General features: G+C 32.4%; 1 protein-coding gene across 1 annotated transcript in view; it reads left to right on the top strand.

Moving 5' to 3' along the window:
• The window catches only part of LOC143227573 (nesprin-1-like), a 65,376-nt gene that overhangs the window by 25,834 nt on the left and 22,662 nt on the right, over positions 1–16,880 (top strand). Inside the window, exons 2-7 of the mRNA XM_076459002.1 lie at positions 640–827; positions 1,657–1,813; positions 5,090–5,413; positions 14,965–15,171; positions 16,170–16,245; positions 16,697–16,866. Coding sequence (XP_076315117.1) covers positions 640–827; positions 1,657–1,813; positions 5,090–5,413; positions 14,965–15,171; positions 16,170–16,245; positions 16,697–16,866 — 1,122 coding nt within the window. The remainder of the gene's footprint in view (positions 1–639; positions 828–1,656; positions 1,814–5,089; positions 5,414–14,964; positions 15,172–16,169; positions 16,246–16,696; positions 16,867–16,880) is intronic.

Below are 16,880 nucleotides of genomic sequence, written 5' to 3'. Positions count from 1 at the left end.
CTGTCTCTTGGCACTTGCCCAGTATAAATGTCCTAGAATATCTCTGGTGTGAAAACACGGGTTGTTACAGTGAAGTACCTGTACATTATATCAGGTTGGTAGTATCTCAGTTCCCTTGGAGTGATTACCCAAGCAGTACGTGCATAGCTTGCTATAAATAAAGTGGTTACTATGAACATGTGTCACTCAATAAATACAGGACAAATGCCAAGAGGTCACTTTGCTTATGGAAAATATGACATCTTTGGGTATATTTTTCCCTTAAATCATTTTGTTTTCCATAGTAAATGGAGTTATGGTTGTTTAATTTCCTATTTAATGTACATTTTGAAATAGTACTGTTAGTTTAAGATTTGATTTTAAATTTTCTTAAAATTTGTATTTGGTTGTTTACTGTTTCACAAGTAGAAAATTGTATCTGTTTTGAGAGCATAAAACATTCATGAGTAGTTTTTCTTCTCTCATTCCAAACTTTCAAAATATTAATTATCCTAAGTAATATTGTTAACATTACTCAAATTACTGCTGGTGAAAAAAATATTTTGAATTTATGTCAATGGAATAAAGGCACAAGATGAGTTCCTTCATCTTGTTAAGAGATTACTTTTATTGAAATATATTTTTATTTGGTCTTTCCAGGAAATACAACAGGACATAGAAAACCATGCTGGTAACGTATTAGATATCATATCCACCTGTGATGCACTCATCAGTGAGTGTGAATCTATACTTGCTCCATCCAAAAAGGATAACTTATTGAAGAACGTTAAGAGTCTGGAGAACAGATGGAAGCAAGCAACAAACCTGACAACCAACAGAATCTCCAGGTAAGACCTTACGTCTTCTAGCTTCTATTACATACTACAATGTGATTACCAACAGAATCTCCAGGTAAGACCTTATGTCTTCTAGCTTCTATTACATACTACAATGTGACTACCAACAGAATCTCCAGGTAAGACCTTATGTCTTCTAGCTTCTATTACATACTACAATGTGACAACCAACAGAATCTCCAGGTAAGACCTTATGTCTTCTAACTTCTATTACATACTACAATGTGACTACCAAGAGAATCTCCAGGTAAGACCTTATGTCTTCTAGCTTCTATTACATTACATACTACAATGTGACAACCAACAGAATCTCCAGGTAAAACATTGTATCTTCTGTTACATAGCACAACCTGACTACCAACAGAATCTCTAGGTAAAACATTATATCTTCTGTTACACAGCTCAACCTGACTACCAGCAGAATTTCCAGGTAAAACATTATATCTTCTGTTACACAGTTCACCCTGACTACCTGTTCTTCTGATTGTAGATTTATATTTAGTGGAACACTTTTGACTGAAACAAGTTCTTCAGTATAAACATAAAATATTTTTTCAGAATCATAATAATTTTTGTAGTTCAACTAATTTTAGTGATTCAGTAAATGTTTCCTTAACTAAGCTTAAGAATATTTGGTGGTTAAAGATTTTTAGTTTCATATTTACAGATATAACTGCCGTTAGAGATATATGCATGGAACCTAATTTGAGTTAAATAACCATTAAAATCAGCAAAACTGAAAGCTATAGGAAATGTAAATGACTACATTAAGCTTTCTAAAACAAAATAACCACGTGTTTACATTTGTGTAATTTGTTAGCATCCAAGAAACATGGAGTTTGTGGGAGAAGTTTTTGAATGATTTTAGTGACTTCGAAACATGGATGTTGAGTAGTGAGAGATCAGCCCGGTGTCCAAAATCTGATGCCTCACTGTACAATGTACCTGTGATTCAAGAGGAAGCAAAACAGTATGAGGTAGGCCACAAATTATATACTGACTGATAGTGAGAGAATATAAATAGATGTGCAAGCACATAAATATGTTAGTTATGTTACTGTTTATATAGTTTAGGGATAAAAAGTTATACAAGGTACATGTTAGCGTGGACTATGTGGTTTAAGATTTACCTTTAGTATAATGTTTGGTTTTCTATGAGTTAAAATCTGTGAACTCATAAGGTGTGAAAAGCAAATATTAAATATTTCAGGTTGAAGATGATTTTTTCCATATTATTGTTTTTCATGCTTCAGAGATGTAACGTGTATTTACATAAAATAGTTAAACACTTACCATAATATACTTAGTTTCATAATGTTCACAATTAATATTGTATATTGTATATTATTGAAATTCTAAACACTTGATTATTATTTCAGACAGTACAACAGTCTATTAGAGTGAATGTTTTATTTCAGACACTACAACAGTCTATTAGAGTGAATGTTTTATTTCAGACACTACAGCAGTCTATTAGAGTGAATTTTTATTTCAGACACTACAACAGTCTATTAGAGTTATGTTTTATTTCAGACACTACAACAGTTTATTAGAGTGAATTTTTTATTTCAGACACTACAACAGTCTATTAGAGTGAATGTTTTATTTCAGACAGTACAGCAGTTATAAGAGTGAATGTTTTATTTCAGACAGTACAACAGTCTATTAGAGTGAATGTTTTATTTCAGACACAACAACAGTTATTAGAGTGAATGTTTTATTTCAGACAGTACAGCAGTTTATTAGAGTGAATGTTTTATTTCAGACAGTACAACAGTCGATTGGAGTGAATGTTTTATTCCAGACACTACAACAGTCTATTAGAGTGAATGTTTTATTTCAGACATTGCAACAGTCTATTAGAGTGAATCTTTTATTTCAGACAGTACAACAGTCTATTAGAGTGAATGTTTTATTTCAGACAATACAACAGTCTATTAGAGTGAATGTTTCATTTCAGACACTACAGCAGTCTATTAGAGTGAATGTTTTATTTCAAACACTACAGCAGTCTATTAGAGTGAATGTTTTATTTCAGACACTACAGCAGTCTATTAGAGTGAATGTTTTATTTCAGACACTACAGCAGTCTATTAGAGTGAATGTTTTATTTCAGACACTATAGCAGTCTATTAGAGTGAATGTTTTATTTCTGACACTATAGCAGTCTATTAGAGTGAATGTTTTATTTCAGACAGTACAACAGTCTATTAGAGTGAATGTTTTATTTCAGACAGTACAACAGTCTATTAGAGTGAATGTTTTATTTCAGACACTACAACAGTCTATTAGAGTGAATGTTTTATTTCAGACACTACAACAGTCTATTAGAGTGAATGTTTTATTTCAGACACTACAACAGTCTATAAGAGTGAATGTTTTATTTCAGACACTGCAACAGTCTATTAGAGTGAATGTTTTATTTCAGACAGTACAGCAGTTATAAGAGTGAATGTTTTATTTCAGACAGTACAACAGTCTATTAGAGTGAATGTTTTATTTCAGACACAACAACAGTTATTAGAGTGAATGTTTTATTTCAGACAGTACAACAGTTTATTAGAGTGAATGTTTTATTTCAGACAGTACAACAGTTTATTAGAGTGAATGTTTTATTTCAGACAGTACAACAGTTTATTAGAGTGAATGTTTTATTTCAAACACTACAGCAGTCTATTAGAGTGAATGTTTTATTTCAGACACTACAGCAGTCTATTAGAGTGAATGTTTTATTTCAGACACTACAGCAGTCTATTAGAGTGAATGTTTTATTTCAGACACTATAGCAGTCTATTAGAGTGAATGTTTTATTTCTGACACTATAGCAGTCTATTAGAGTGAATGTTTTATTTCAGACAGTACAACAGTCTATTAGAGTGAATGTTTTATTTCAGACAGTACAACAGTCTATTAGAGTGAATGTTTTATTTCAGACACTACAACAGTCTATTAGAGTGAATGTTTTATTTCAGACACTACAACAGTCTATTAGAGTGAATGTTTTATTTCAGACACTACAACAGTCTATAAGAGTGAATGTTTTATTTCAGACACTGCAACAGTCTATTAGAGTGAATGTTTTATTTCAGACAGTACAGCAGTTATAAGAGTGAATGTTTTATTTCAGACAGTACAACAGTCTATTAGAGTGAATGTTTTATTTCAGACACAACAACAGTTATTAGAGTGAATGTTTTATTTCAGACAGTACAACAGTTTATTAGAGTGAATGTTTTATTTCAGACAGTACAACAGTTTATTAGAGTGAATGTTTTATTTCAGACAGTACAACAGTTTATTAGAGTGAATGTTTTATTTCAGACAGTAGAACAGTCTATTAAAGTGAATGTTTTATTTCAGACACTACAGCAGTCTATTAAAGTGAATGTGTTATTTCAGACAATACAACAGTCTATTAGAGTGAATGTTTTATTTCAGACAGTACAACAGTCTATTAGAGTGAATGTTTTATTCCAGACACTACAACAGTCTATTAGAGTGAATGTTTCATTTCAGACACTACAGCAGTCCATTAGAGTGAATGTTTTATTTCAGACAGTACAACAGTCTGTTAGAGTGAATGTTTTATTTCAGACACTACAACAGTCTATTAGAGTTAATGTTTTATTTCAGACACTACAGCAGTCCATTAGAGTGAATGTTTTATTTCAGACAGTACAACAGTCTGTTAGAGTGAATGTTTTATTTCAGGCACTACAACAGTCTATTAGAGTGAATGTTTTATTTCAGACACTACAACAGTCTATTAAAGTGAATGTTTTATTTCAGACACTACAGCAGTCTATAAGAGTGAATGTTTTATTTCAGACACTACAGCAGTCTATAAGAGTGAATGTTTTATTTCAGACACTACAGCAGTCTATAAGAGTGAATGTTTTATTTCAGACACTACAACAGTCTATTAGAGTGAATGTTTTATTCCAGATACTACAACAGTCTATTAGAGTGAATGTTTTATTTCAGACACTACAACAGTCTATTAGAGTGACTTTTATTTCAGACAGTACAGCAGTCTATTAAAGTGAATGTTTTATTCCAGACACTACAACAGTCTATTAGAGTGAATGTTTTATTCTAGATACTACAACAGTCTATTAGAGTGACTGTTTTATTCCAGACACTACAACAGTCTATTAGAGTGACTTTTATTTCAGACACTACAACAGTCTATGAGAGTGAATGTTTTATTTCAGACAGTACAACAGTTTATTAGAGTGAATGTTTTATTCCAGATACTACAACAGTCAATAAGAGTGAAGGTTGCTCATCTTCAGTTGGTTAACAGACAGTATCGTCGTTTAGCAAGAGAAAGTCGAACAGACTCAGGCCACTTCCTCAGGAATAAGATAAATGACATCAATCAGAGATGGGATACACTATACAAAAGAGTGGCCCATATAATTCATCGGCTTCGGTATACGTTACTAATCTGGGACGATTTTTGTGCACTCCAAGAATCTTTACGTTTGTGGCTCACAGAGGTTGATCTTCAAGTGACAGAGGTGGAGCACTTTTCTAAAGAGAAGGCTACCTCAGAGAAAATAAAAATAGTTGAAGTAAGTTTACCAGATAACTAATAGTACATTAGGTACAGAGTGAGTGAACAAGTTTACATATGTTTAACCAAACAACTGGAAGTAATCTTTACAAGCACTGTGAGACAAGTGGCAAGAAGCTTAATTTGATTTTGTCATTTAGAACAGATTTCGATTTCTTTTTACACTTGTATTTATTTCTCAAATTTCCAGACCTTTTAATTTTTTACTTTTCCCAGAGATGTAAAATTTTTCATTTTTTTTCATATCAAATCGGTCAAGTGGGATGCAAAGATTGATTTCACTTTCCTTGTTTTCTAACTCGTAGAAAGTGCTTTAGTTCTTGTTTCTATGGGTTGTCGTATCTGATCTACATATATAGTATTGCAGTCTTGACATCTTAATTGGTAAACACCACTGTGGCTGTACTTTTGATTTTGCCTGTGTTGTTAGGTGATATTTTTCAAATTGTTTGTGTAGTAGAAGGCCAGTCTATAGATTTCTTTGTATAGTATGTTATGTATTTTGTGTAAAGGTTTTTCAATGTAGCTTATCTTACACCATTTATTTTTGCTTTTGTTTTCATTTCGTATAGTATATGGGTGTATTGGTTTCAAGCTAACAATGCATTAATTCTTAATGATAAGAATCTCACTTGAAGCAAAAAATATACCTCAGGATACCTAGTATGGATATTAACTCTTTTACTAATAAATCAGAGAACAACATTTCAACCTCCTTAGGTCATCTTCAGGTCGAAACCTTGTTCTCTTCTTTATTAGTAAAAGTATTAATACCAGCCATCCTGAGATACATTTTTATCCAATTCATTTGTTTAACCATTGTTCATAGGAATTTATTTCATTGTTTTGATTTACTTTTATAATCTTCATATAATGAAGGTACACTAATAAATCGTGTAACAAACTATAGAACACAGCATGTTTGTGAAATACTAGATGTATTGAAGAAGCAAGCATGATAGTGTCACTATAACTCAGTTTTCTGTCAATTTTAACACTCCTACTGAAAAGACGTTTCTAGTCCTGATTTCTCCAAGCCCGTTCCCCTGGCTGTGGTTTCGCTAGATAGAGATAGGGACAGTGGGAATCTCGTTAATTCATTCATTAATGGATTTAAATGGCAATTTCATTTAAATACAAAATTATTAGCCTAATATTAATAACCTTTCAAGTTGCTCTGGGGCCTATTAGGCCCCACTTTCGTAGGAGTGTTAAAGAAATATATGCCATTGTTGAGGTCCAACAAGCTAATGTTTATCTTTTCACCAAATTCCACGGTAAATTTCTTTTGTGAATTTAGAAGAGTTACAAAATTATCAACTTGACACATGGATCATGTTCAAAGTAAATGACATCATCAGTCTATCTGTACCAATATTTAACATGTTTTGTATTATTTTCTTCATTAAATATTTTATTCTGACAAAGTACCATACTTCCACTCACATACTCAGTTATTATTATTCAGTGCTGCCCTCTGTTTGTGAAAAATGTTGCATGCTACAAATTTTTCACTCTCATTTCACATGATATAACTGATTTTCACATGCAAATTATCATGAGATAAACCTCTACCAATAGTAGTGCAGCACATTGACGTGACTTGTGACATCTTCTATGCCATTCTACTTAACTGGCACTTCTTGCTTCAGAGTGCTCATGTTTGTACTCTCTTGAAATGTCTTTTTTTCTATATCTTTGTATCAGTTTCTCTCAACGCATTTACAATTTATTATGCAATAATATTTTTAACATATTGCAAAATTGAATTATTTTATAATCCTACCTAGTTTTCAAACTTAATACTTCATTACCAAATTGTTTTTTATTTATTTCTGTCAACACAGTTTTGAATAATAAATTCCAAATTCTAAGTTACAACTTTGGAGGTTATATTTTCCATGAACACAGGCTATAGGTGGTAGTCGTTACTGGGAATTATCAACTTTACTACACCAGGAGATTGATTGTCCCATGAGTTGATGTTAGTCAAGCTTCAATAGGAGTTTGGGGACCCACACATTTTGAAATACAGTCTGCTACCTTTGGATACATAAGATGTTATACTGTTATGAATTTTGAATATTTTTAAATATTTTTAACTATAGTTATTTGGGTTCAATAACATAAGTTTAGTTATCTTGGTTAGTAATCATTGTCAAGTTCAAGTTCAAAATAAAAGCTTAGTTGTATCAATTGTTAGATTAGGCTTAACATGGATCTTTGTTATTTTAGGACTACTTGTAATTTATCTTACTGATATGTTGTAAAGTATGTAAACTGTGTTGGTTTTTTTTGATACATCATGTCTCATACATACACTACTGCCCAAAATCTAAAGGCCAATGAACATAAAGAAAAAATATGCATTTTTCATTGTTAGACTCAACCACTTATTTGAGTAGAGCTTCGAAAGATGAAAATAAGGAAAGGGAAAATAAAAATAAAATATACTCATTTGTGTTCAAGCATTGGTGTTGTCAACATTTTCACTGACATCTCTCGTGTTATATTGGGTAAAAACATGGCAAAGGCTAAAAAGTTGACAGAGTTTGAACATGGCAGAATTGTCGAGCTGCAAAAGCAAGGTCTCTCTCAATGTGCCATCGCTGGTGAGATTGAGCATAGTAAAACTGCCGTTGCAAATTTCTTAAAAGACCCTGAGGGATACAGAATGAGAATTTCAAGTGGTCGGCCCAAGAACATTTTGCCGGCATTGAGCAGGAGGATTCGACAGGTTGTCCGGCAAGACACCAGCCAATCATCAAACCAGATTAAGGCCCTTATGGATGCAGAATGCAGCTCAAGAACAATAAGACGGTATCTACAAGAGGAAGGCTTTAAAAACCGTAAACATCTTCAAAGGCCACGCCTCCTTCCACACCATGAAACAGCTTGGTTAAACTTTGCTGAGAAGCACCAAACATGGTGCGTAGAAAAGTGGATAAAGGTTTTGTTCTCTGATGAGAAAAAAATTTAACCTGGATGGTCCAGATCGCTTCCAATGTTACTGGCACGATAAGGATATCCCACCGGAGACATTTTCTACACGACACAGTGGAGGAGGTTTCATCATGATCTGGGTGCTTTCTCCTTCCATGGAACAATGGAGCTTCAGGTTATACAGGAGCGTGAAACAGCAGCCGCTACATTGGCATGTTGGAAAGAGCATCCTTATTGACTGAAGGCCCTCACTTTTGTGGAAATGACTGGATATTTTAGCAAGACAATGCTGCAATCCACAATGCCCGCAGGACAAAGAACTTTTTCATGACGAATAACATGATTCTTTTGGACCATCCATTGTGTTTGCTCGAACTGAACTCCATTGAAAATGTTTGGGGGGTGGATGGCAAGGGAAGTCTATAGAAATGGACATCATTTCCAAACAGTGCATGATCTTCGTAAAGCCATCTTCACCACTTGGAATAACATTCCAGCTAGCCTTCTGCAAACGCTACATTGACCATGCCAAAGCAAATGTTTGAAGTTATTCGCGATGACTGCCATGCAACTCACTACTGAGACCTCTTGTTGGGCATTTCCTACCCTATTTAGGACTTCTTTATGGTATGGTCTTAAACTTTTGACCAACTAGTATTTAAGCTAATTTCATAGTGTTCACCTTTTCCCTATTAAATGCTAAAAAAGGTTTTTTTTATTTTCCCTTTTCTTATTTTCATCTTTTGAAGCTCTACTCAAATAAGTGATTGAGTTTAACAACACAAAATGCATATATTTTTCTTTGTTCATTGGCCTTAAGATTTTGGCCAGCAGTGTATGTTATTGTAAATACACATTTACTTAACATTATAATATAATGTCTGTTTATTTTCTGTATTGTTTCACGTTGCCTTTGTTTGTGTGAGCATACACAGACTTCTTCTCCCAATGTACATACTTGTTGTTAAGGTAGGATTTTGTAAAATAAAGCTTAGTGATATACTTCGTCCTACAAAATTTGATTAGGCTTAACAAGTGTCTGCTACTTAGGTATACCTGTAGTTACTCTGACATGAAAGTTGATAATTAAGTTTAGTATCTTGTTTTTTTCAACACATAGCATCTGATACTCTTTTACTTAAGTTTACATTATATGAACTATTTCATTTTTGTAATTCCTTATTATTTATGCTTCTTATAATTATATTAATTTGAAAGCCATTATACTTTCACCCAATATTGTTTGTTCTTCTCCTACAAATGTCCAACCTGTTTAGAACAGCCTAGATTTTGTCAATATTTTTCCACCTGATCATGACTTACCTTCTGGACCTCTACTTGGAAATCTGCCAGACCTACCTCAGTTTTCTTTAGATAATTTTCATAATATAATTTGCCCCATCTTCATCAGACATTGTTTCATGATGAACATTTCTGTCACTTTTTACAGGAGAGGGTACTTGTATGCCTCGTCATACACAAGTTTTGGTTCATTTTGCCGTATCTCCATGAGGGTACTTGTATGTCTCGTCGTACACAAGTTTTGGTTCATTTTGTTGTATCTCCATGAGGGTACTTGTATGCCTCGTCGTACACAGGTTTTGGTTCATTTTGCCGTATCTCCATGAGGGTACTTGTATGCCTCGTCGTACACAAGTTTTGGTTCATTTTGCCGTATCTCCATCAATTTCTAATAGGAACTTATTGTTAACTTTTTATTTTACTCTACCTGTCCATTTTTGACAGTTACTTCTGTGCATTTAGCATCATGTGGGTTTCTGTAATCCTGTATTCTATATATTTTGGTTTTTTGTTGTTGTTGTTTCATTCTGTAACATCATCACCTTTATTGATATTCTATGACCAGTATCTTTCTCCACCTTAATGTATTCTCAATGTTGATTGGAATTCTGGATCAATTGGTCTCACCTCAATCACTTCTTGGCTATTCATCAGTTTTTCATCAAAACTGGGTGAGCAGTGTCTGTAGTACTGAGAATGCACACAGTATATCTTATTTCTCATTAATTGGGGTGATGAGGATTTTTCCCAGGTAATTTGGTATCCATTTTATGCTTTGTTCTTTAGACCTGTTTCAATTCCATGTGTCTTTTGTCAGGTTGTTGGTGAACTTCCATATTTTGTGGTTTTTTGTTTTGTTTTTTTTGCTAACACCACGTCTTGGACATCTAGCTTTGGTTAGTTCCTATCAAGTGGGGGTGATCACAACATACTCATCTGCTCATTACACAAGCAGCTCTGGTAGGTGGATTTTCCAGTTGCATAAATTTTTCCATAAAAACTGCCTGTTTGGGGAGTTTCTTTTTACATGCCTACCTATGTCAGAATAAGCTGTTTTCCAACTTGATTGTAGTCATTGAAGTTTTCTGTTGTCCACACTGTTATGATTAACTATCTTACTGCTGGCATGGTTCTAGCCTACTGGGGAATATGGTGTCTATGGGAGCAATTCTTCCTTTGGGTCTGACATATTTGTAATCTTTTCAGGGAACACTGCATGATCCTTGGTAGGATTTCTTTGGAATCTTCCATTAACTTTCCTCCTTCCCTCTTCAGTTATATGTGTTGAAGATTTAACATATCCCCCCTTGTTGTCAGGTGTTTCGTTTCCCTGATGCTTTTCTCTAATGTTTGAGGGCATTGGTCAATCAGCAGAAGGCTTCAGGAAAATAGTTTATGGATTACAAGTCTTACCATGTTAATGCCCTGACAGTTCTGACATTCCAGTATGTTTTAGTTCACTTTCTTCCTCTATTCTGGATTTGACTAATCGAGTTTCAAATCCTGACTATTTGATAATGGTGGCTTATTTCTCTTACAAACAAGGCACTTGTTCTTGTTCCCTATTTTTGTTTAGAATCCACAAATCTGACAAAACTCTCTTGGCTTACCCGATGTGGTACTCCTTCACAGGAAACATTTGTTTCCTTTCTCAATTCCAAGTTGGCTCTTTTGTTTTTGTTCTCCAATATATCATACACTTACCATCACTGTCGATATATTCAGACAGGATCAGATCTAATTATAAGTTTAGTTTTCTCATTCTGTCAGCCTTCTTCCCAAGACAATTTTGATTATACACATCACTTTGGGACAAGTCTTTTTGATTGATCCTTCCTGGCCAGCACAAAACAGATTCTGTGGACGTTTTGGCTCTATGTTTTGTTCTGGATTAACTTTACTAACCTACACTTTGGAAGCTCATTTGAAACATCATTTTCTTTAATTTGTTTATTGCCATCCTCTACCTTTACTCTTGGTCAGTTCCAGATGACTTACTCTCTGCCATAGATGCTCTGCTTGTCTCATTGCTTTCAAGGCTTCTTTCCATTTCCTGCAGTTTCATTCCCTTGCATCACTCTTCTATTTGCAGTTTTTCCATTCCACCTTAATTGGCACAGCTTGAAATTCTGACCTTGTATTCCTTTTCTTCTTCTTATAATCTATTCTTCAATTTGATCAGGTGCGTTATCTTTTACTTGAAGGTAGAATGTCTTATGTTCATCACCTATCATCTGCTTTGGTTAGCTGTTTCTTCCTCATTGTCTTTCACCTCTCACCATCCTTTACTCTTTGGTGAGACTGTTTCTGGGTAAGTTTTTTCTCTTTATCATATATATTATTTTTAAGGACATACCCCTTGTTTTGACCATGCTCTGTGGCAAATGTTGCCTGTCCAGGTATATTTCCATCACTTAATATTGTACTGAAACCCACTCTGTGAGGCATTGCTGACTCCACTGTCATAGTTTACATCAAAACCCACTCTGTGAAGCATTGCTGACTCCACTGTCATAGCTTACATCAAAACCCACTCTGTGAGGCATTGCTGACTCATAACTTACATCACTAGAAATGTTACTGTTATTTACAATCACATAAAACAGAGATGGGATATTCAGCATGAGCACTCACAATACATTAGCTTCAAAACGTTTTTTTATCCTAAACTTAGGTTTAAACCCAGTTAGAAAATATTGTAAGATTTCTGTGCTGATTTGTTAGTAGGAGCATTAGTGTAGGAAACAAGAGGTCTGATAGGGATATTTGTTGCATGTAGTTTACGATATCCATACCAGTGTTGCAAGTGAGAATTCATGATGCAACTTAACAACTGTACTTGGTGTTTGTTAAGCAGGTATTGTTATTCAATAAAAATTTAACATTGATAAAGGTTTTGGTTGGGTCTATATTTAGAAGTATAAAACTGTACAATTTTGAAAGTTGTTGGTTTTATCATGATAATCTTGTTTTTCAAATACAACAGTTGTAGTGCCTTAATCCATTTTTGTGATTATTAAACTGTCAATTTAAATTTTATTTTTATAGACATTATCTGCTTGTACTCTTTTTTTCCATTTTCAGCACAGCCAATCAAAGATGTTTGAATGATTTTAAATTTTAGAGCATATATTATTTGTTATAGAATCAGACTCGGTATGAACCCTTACCAGTTAGGCCACAGGTCATAAACCATGTAATCACATTTGTTAACTCACATTAAAAATATATTGAAGTATTATTTCATGAATTTATGTAAATAAGTTTGGTATCAAACTGTAGATTATAATTCAAATTTTGGTATTATACATTATTTAGTTTCTTAATTTAAAAGTAAATATTAAAAAAAATGTTAATTTTTTATTGTTTTGTGTTACATGTTATGTTGAATGTAGCACTGGTTCAAATTATCGTGTTTCTCCGATAAAAAAGACCTACCCATAAAATAAGACATAGTGTGATTTTTGGGGATAGTTTTAATATAAGCCCTACCCTTAAAATAAGCCCTAGTTAAGAGTGGCAGGAAGAGGAAAGAAATAAAAAAAATTAATTTATTAATTAGTTTAATAGTTAGTTAATTAGTTTGTTTAAGTATTAATCAATTAGTTTAATAGTTTAATAATAGTTTATTTTAAATGGTTAGTTTAATAGTTTTACTTTGTAACTTCATTTTTTTAATATATCAAAATAAGACATCCCCCGAAAATAAGCCCTAGTGTCATATTTTGGAGTGAAAATTAATATAAGCCCTGTCTTATTTTCGGAGAAACACGGTAGATGTTTGTGATGACAAAATACAAATTCTGTAGCTTTGTACAAATTAGGAACTCAAGTTACTGATATTGACAAGCTGGAATATAAAATAAGAACTTTCTGTATTTAATATATCTTATATTTGTTGAGATATCACTTGTGTGTTGAATCAAATGTAACAGCCCTACTCACCTCTTTCCATTTTTCAACTTGGTCCTTTATATACACTTAATTCTATATGTGGCATGTGAATAACCAACCAACAGAAAGCTCATATTGTCTCCATAGTGTTGTTTTTTTCAAATCATTTTCATATATAACTGCATGATATCATTCTTTCAAGACAACCCTTTTGCTGGTTGGTTGAGTCCTTAGCCTGTTTAAAACTTTACATTTTTTAGACCTAAATATAGCTTAGGTAACTAAGTTTGATAAAGAATTATAATGGAATTCTGTGGTGTTGATATAGCAATTTATTATTTTTTGGTTATTCAAATGTATATACATAAATCCTAAAAAATATTATTTCACTTCACATCTCTGTTTGAAATTTCTTAAGGCTTAGCAAGCTATGATAACCATCAATTGAATATAAAGTTTGTAACTCGACTAAATAGTTGTGTGATTTATTTTATTTACTGTTCTATGTTTTAAGAACTTGTTTGTAAGTAGTAATAATGTATATTGATATATATTGATTCAGTTATAATAAACTGAAATGTGACTATATTTAAAAAGTACTAGTCTACTGTAACACAGCTAAGGTAGGTCACTGTGTAAAAACTAAAGGTCAGTTTTATATTACTGGACACAGTAGCATGAGTGCACATTGTAACTTCTGTAGCAGGCATGGCTGAAAGGTCAATATTATTAAAATAATAAGTATATAAATATTAATGTTACAAGATTTAAACTATTTAGTCTAAACATTTGTGATTTCATGATATAATTTGTGGTCATTCTAGAACAAAAAAGGCATAATGTATATTTATGTTCCAATATTTTATGATGGTTACGAGATCGGTTAAATTGACTGAACCCATACATATATTTCGTAGTGAAAATAACAGAAAATATATAAACTTTTTGTTTAAAATGTTTAATAACTGTCAGGATACCTACTATAAGCATTTTAAATGTGAAATTTGAAATTTTTCTTTTGCATAAAAGTATTTTTAATCTTAGAATGAAAATTACTTTTCATGATGGATAGTCAACATGTGAAAATAAAAAGGCATGAGAAAAACATTACTTAAACACTTTAAGGCCAAATGAAAAACTGATATTTTGCATATGAAAACTTTATAATATTTACTGATAATTTGAAAAATTTAGTGAAAGTACGCTTACTAATGTAAGAGTTATAGCACAAGAACTGTAAATATATAAATTGGTTACAAGGAAGATCCCAGTAATTGAGCCCCTGCTAAAAGAGTTAACTGTTACCTCCATATCTATTGCAACATTTTCAAAGTCTCTAATACACTAAATCTAATGATAAAATATTGAATAAAAAATGTATAGTTAAAATTTAATGTCTATGTCGTCTAGGAGTATATTAAAGCATTCCAAGACCATGAGGAGGACCTTGCACATTTGGAAAACATGACAGTTTACATTCAGATGAGAAGTGAAGGGTCTGATGCAAACAAAGCAGAAATAGAGTTCCAGGATGTGATGCAGTATTGGAGAAGTCTACAGAAGAGAGTCCAAAATTATAACTTAAAGTTACAACATATCCAAACGTCTGAATTAGAGGTAACTAGCTTAGTCCTCATTATGAAGTACTTCAGTAATTCTGTTTTAGTTTGTGTCAGAAATTACTCACTTGAAGTCAGGAGTTTCACAATTGTTTTGATGCTCTTTACAAACAAAGTAAATATAAGTTTGTCTACTACAATTGTTTTGATGCTCTTTACAAACAAAGTAAATATAAGTTTGTCTACTACAATTGTTTTGATGCTCTTTACAAACAAAGTAAATATAAGTTTGTCTACTACAATTGTTTTGATGCTCTTTACAAACAAAGTAAATATAAGTTTGTCTACTAAAATTGTTTTGATGCTCTTTACAAACAAAGTAAATATAAGTTTGTCTACTACAATTGTTTTGATGCTCTTTACAAACAAAGTAAATATAAGTTTGTCTACTACAATTGTTTTGATGCTCTTTACAAACAAAGTAAATATAAGTTTGTCTACTACAATTGTTTTGATGCTCTTTACAAACAAAGTGAATATAAGTTTGTCTACTACAATTGTTTTGATGCTCTTTACAAACAAAGTAAATATAAGTTTGTCTACTTCTCTAATGCAAACAACTTTTTCAAAATTTTAAAACAGACTATAAGACTTCAATGTAGGCATGTTTTGAATGTTCACTTACATTACTTGAATAATACCTCTGTATGTTACTATATCACTGCTATAAAACCTCAGTTTGTTACTAAATCATTGGTATTAGATCTCTATATATTACTATATCAGTAGTATAAGACCTCAGTATGTTACTAAATCACTGGTATAAGACCTCTGTATGTTACTAAATCACTGGTATAAGACCTCAGTATGTTACTAAATCACTGGTATAATACCTCAGTATGCTACTGTATCACTAGTATAATACCTCAGTATGTTATCACTGGTATAATACCTCAGTATGTTACTGTATCACTGGTATAAAATCTCTATATGTTGTCATGTTTTGGATGTTTCTGTTATCATGAGTTTATGAATTGTATTTTTGTGTTTTCTTAGTGTTCTGTTGATAAAACAGAAAATTCAGAAGGTTTACTTCAGTCATCCCTTGAAGACCTTGATATATCGGGTTCACGTAAGTAACAACATCTGATTAATATCTTAATAAAAGTGGTGTTTGAAAACTGATGTCATTCTCAGTTACCAATGTTACTAATGTGGTTAGAAGTACTAACTGTCTAGCCTTAAGAATGATAAGTGTTAAGGTTTCTAGTTTTCTGTTTTGTGTTAGTTTAATGTTTTATTTTGGCTCTTAAGTAACTTAGCACTGATATACACTTTTTATTATTTTAAATGAGTTTTGTTTTCTCTTAAAAAAGTACTATAAAACTTGAGGCTTAATAAGTGTTTTTTATTAAGTAATTCAATATACGTTATCTTGTTAGTTTTGTATGTTTTTATCACTAAACATTACTTTTAATGAACAGTTATTTTTAGTTAGATGTTTATAAGACTTCTTTTATCTGTAAACTAATTCAGTAATTAGATGAAAACAATACTTTATTATTTATCTATTTGTTGTACAGCAGTCAACAAACGTTTGACACCACCAGAGGGAGTTAATTCAAACAGTGAATATCAGCTTGAATTAGAAAGTGCTCTTACTGAAGTTAGAGAAAGATTAACTGAAGCTGAACATGCAATATACAGTGAGACGTCCGAGAACTTAGGAACTGAAATTAAGCCTCAAGTTGATGTAAGTATTTATTT

The sequence above is a fragment of the Tachypleus tridentatus genome, chromosome 9 (genome assembly GCF_004210375.1).
Source record: "Tachypleus tridentatus isolate NWPU-2018 chromosome 9, ASM421037v1, whole genome shotgun sequence".
Lineage (NCBI taxonomy): Eukaryota > Metazoa > Arthropoda > Merostomata > Xiphosura > Limulidae > Tachypleus > Tachypleus tridentatus.
Note: the sequence above shows the minus strand (reverse complement) of the source record. Positions and strands in the feature narration are given on the sequence as shown.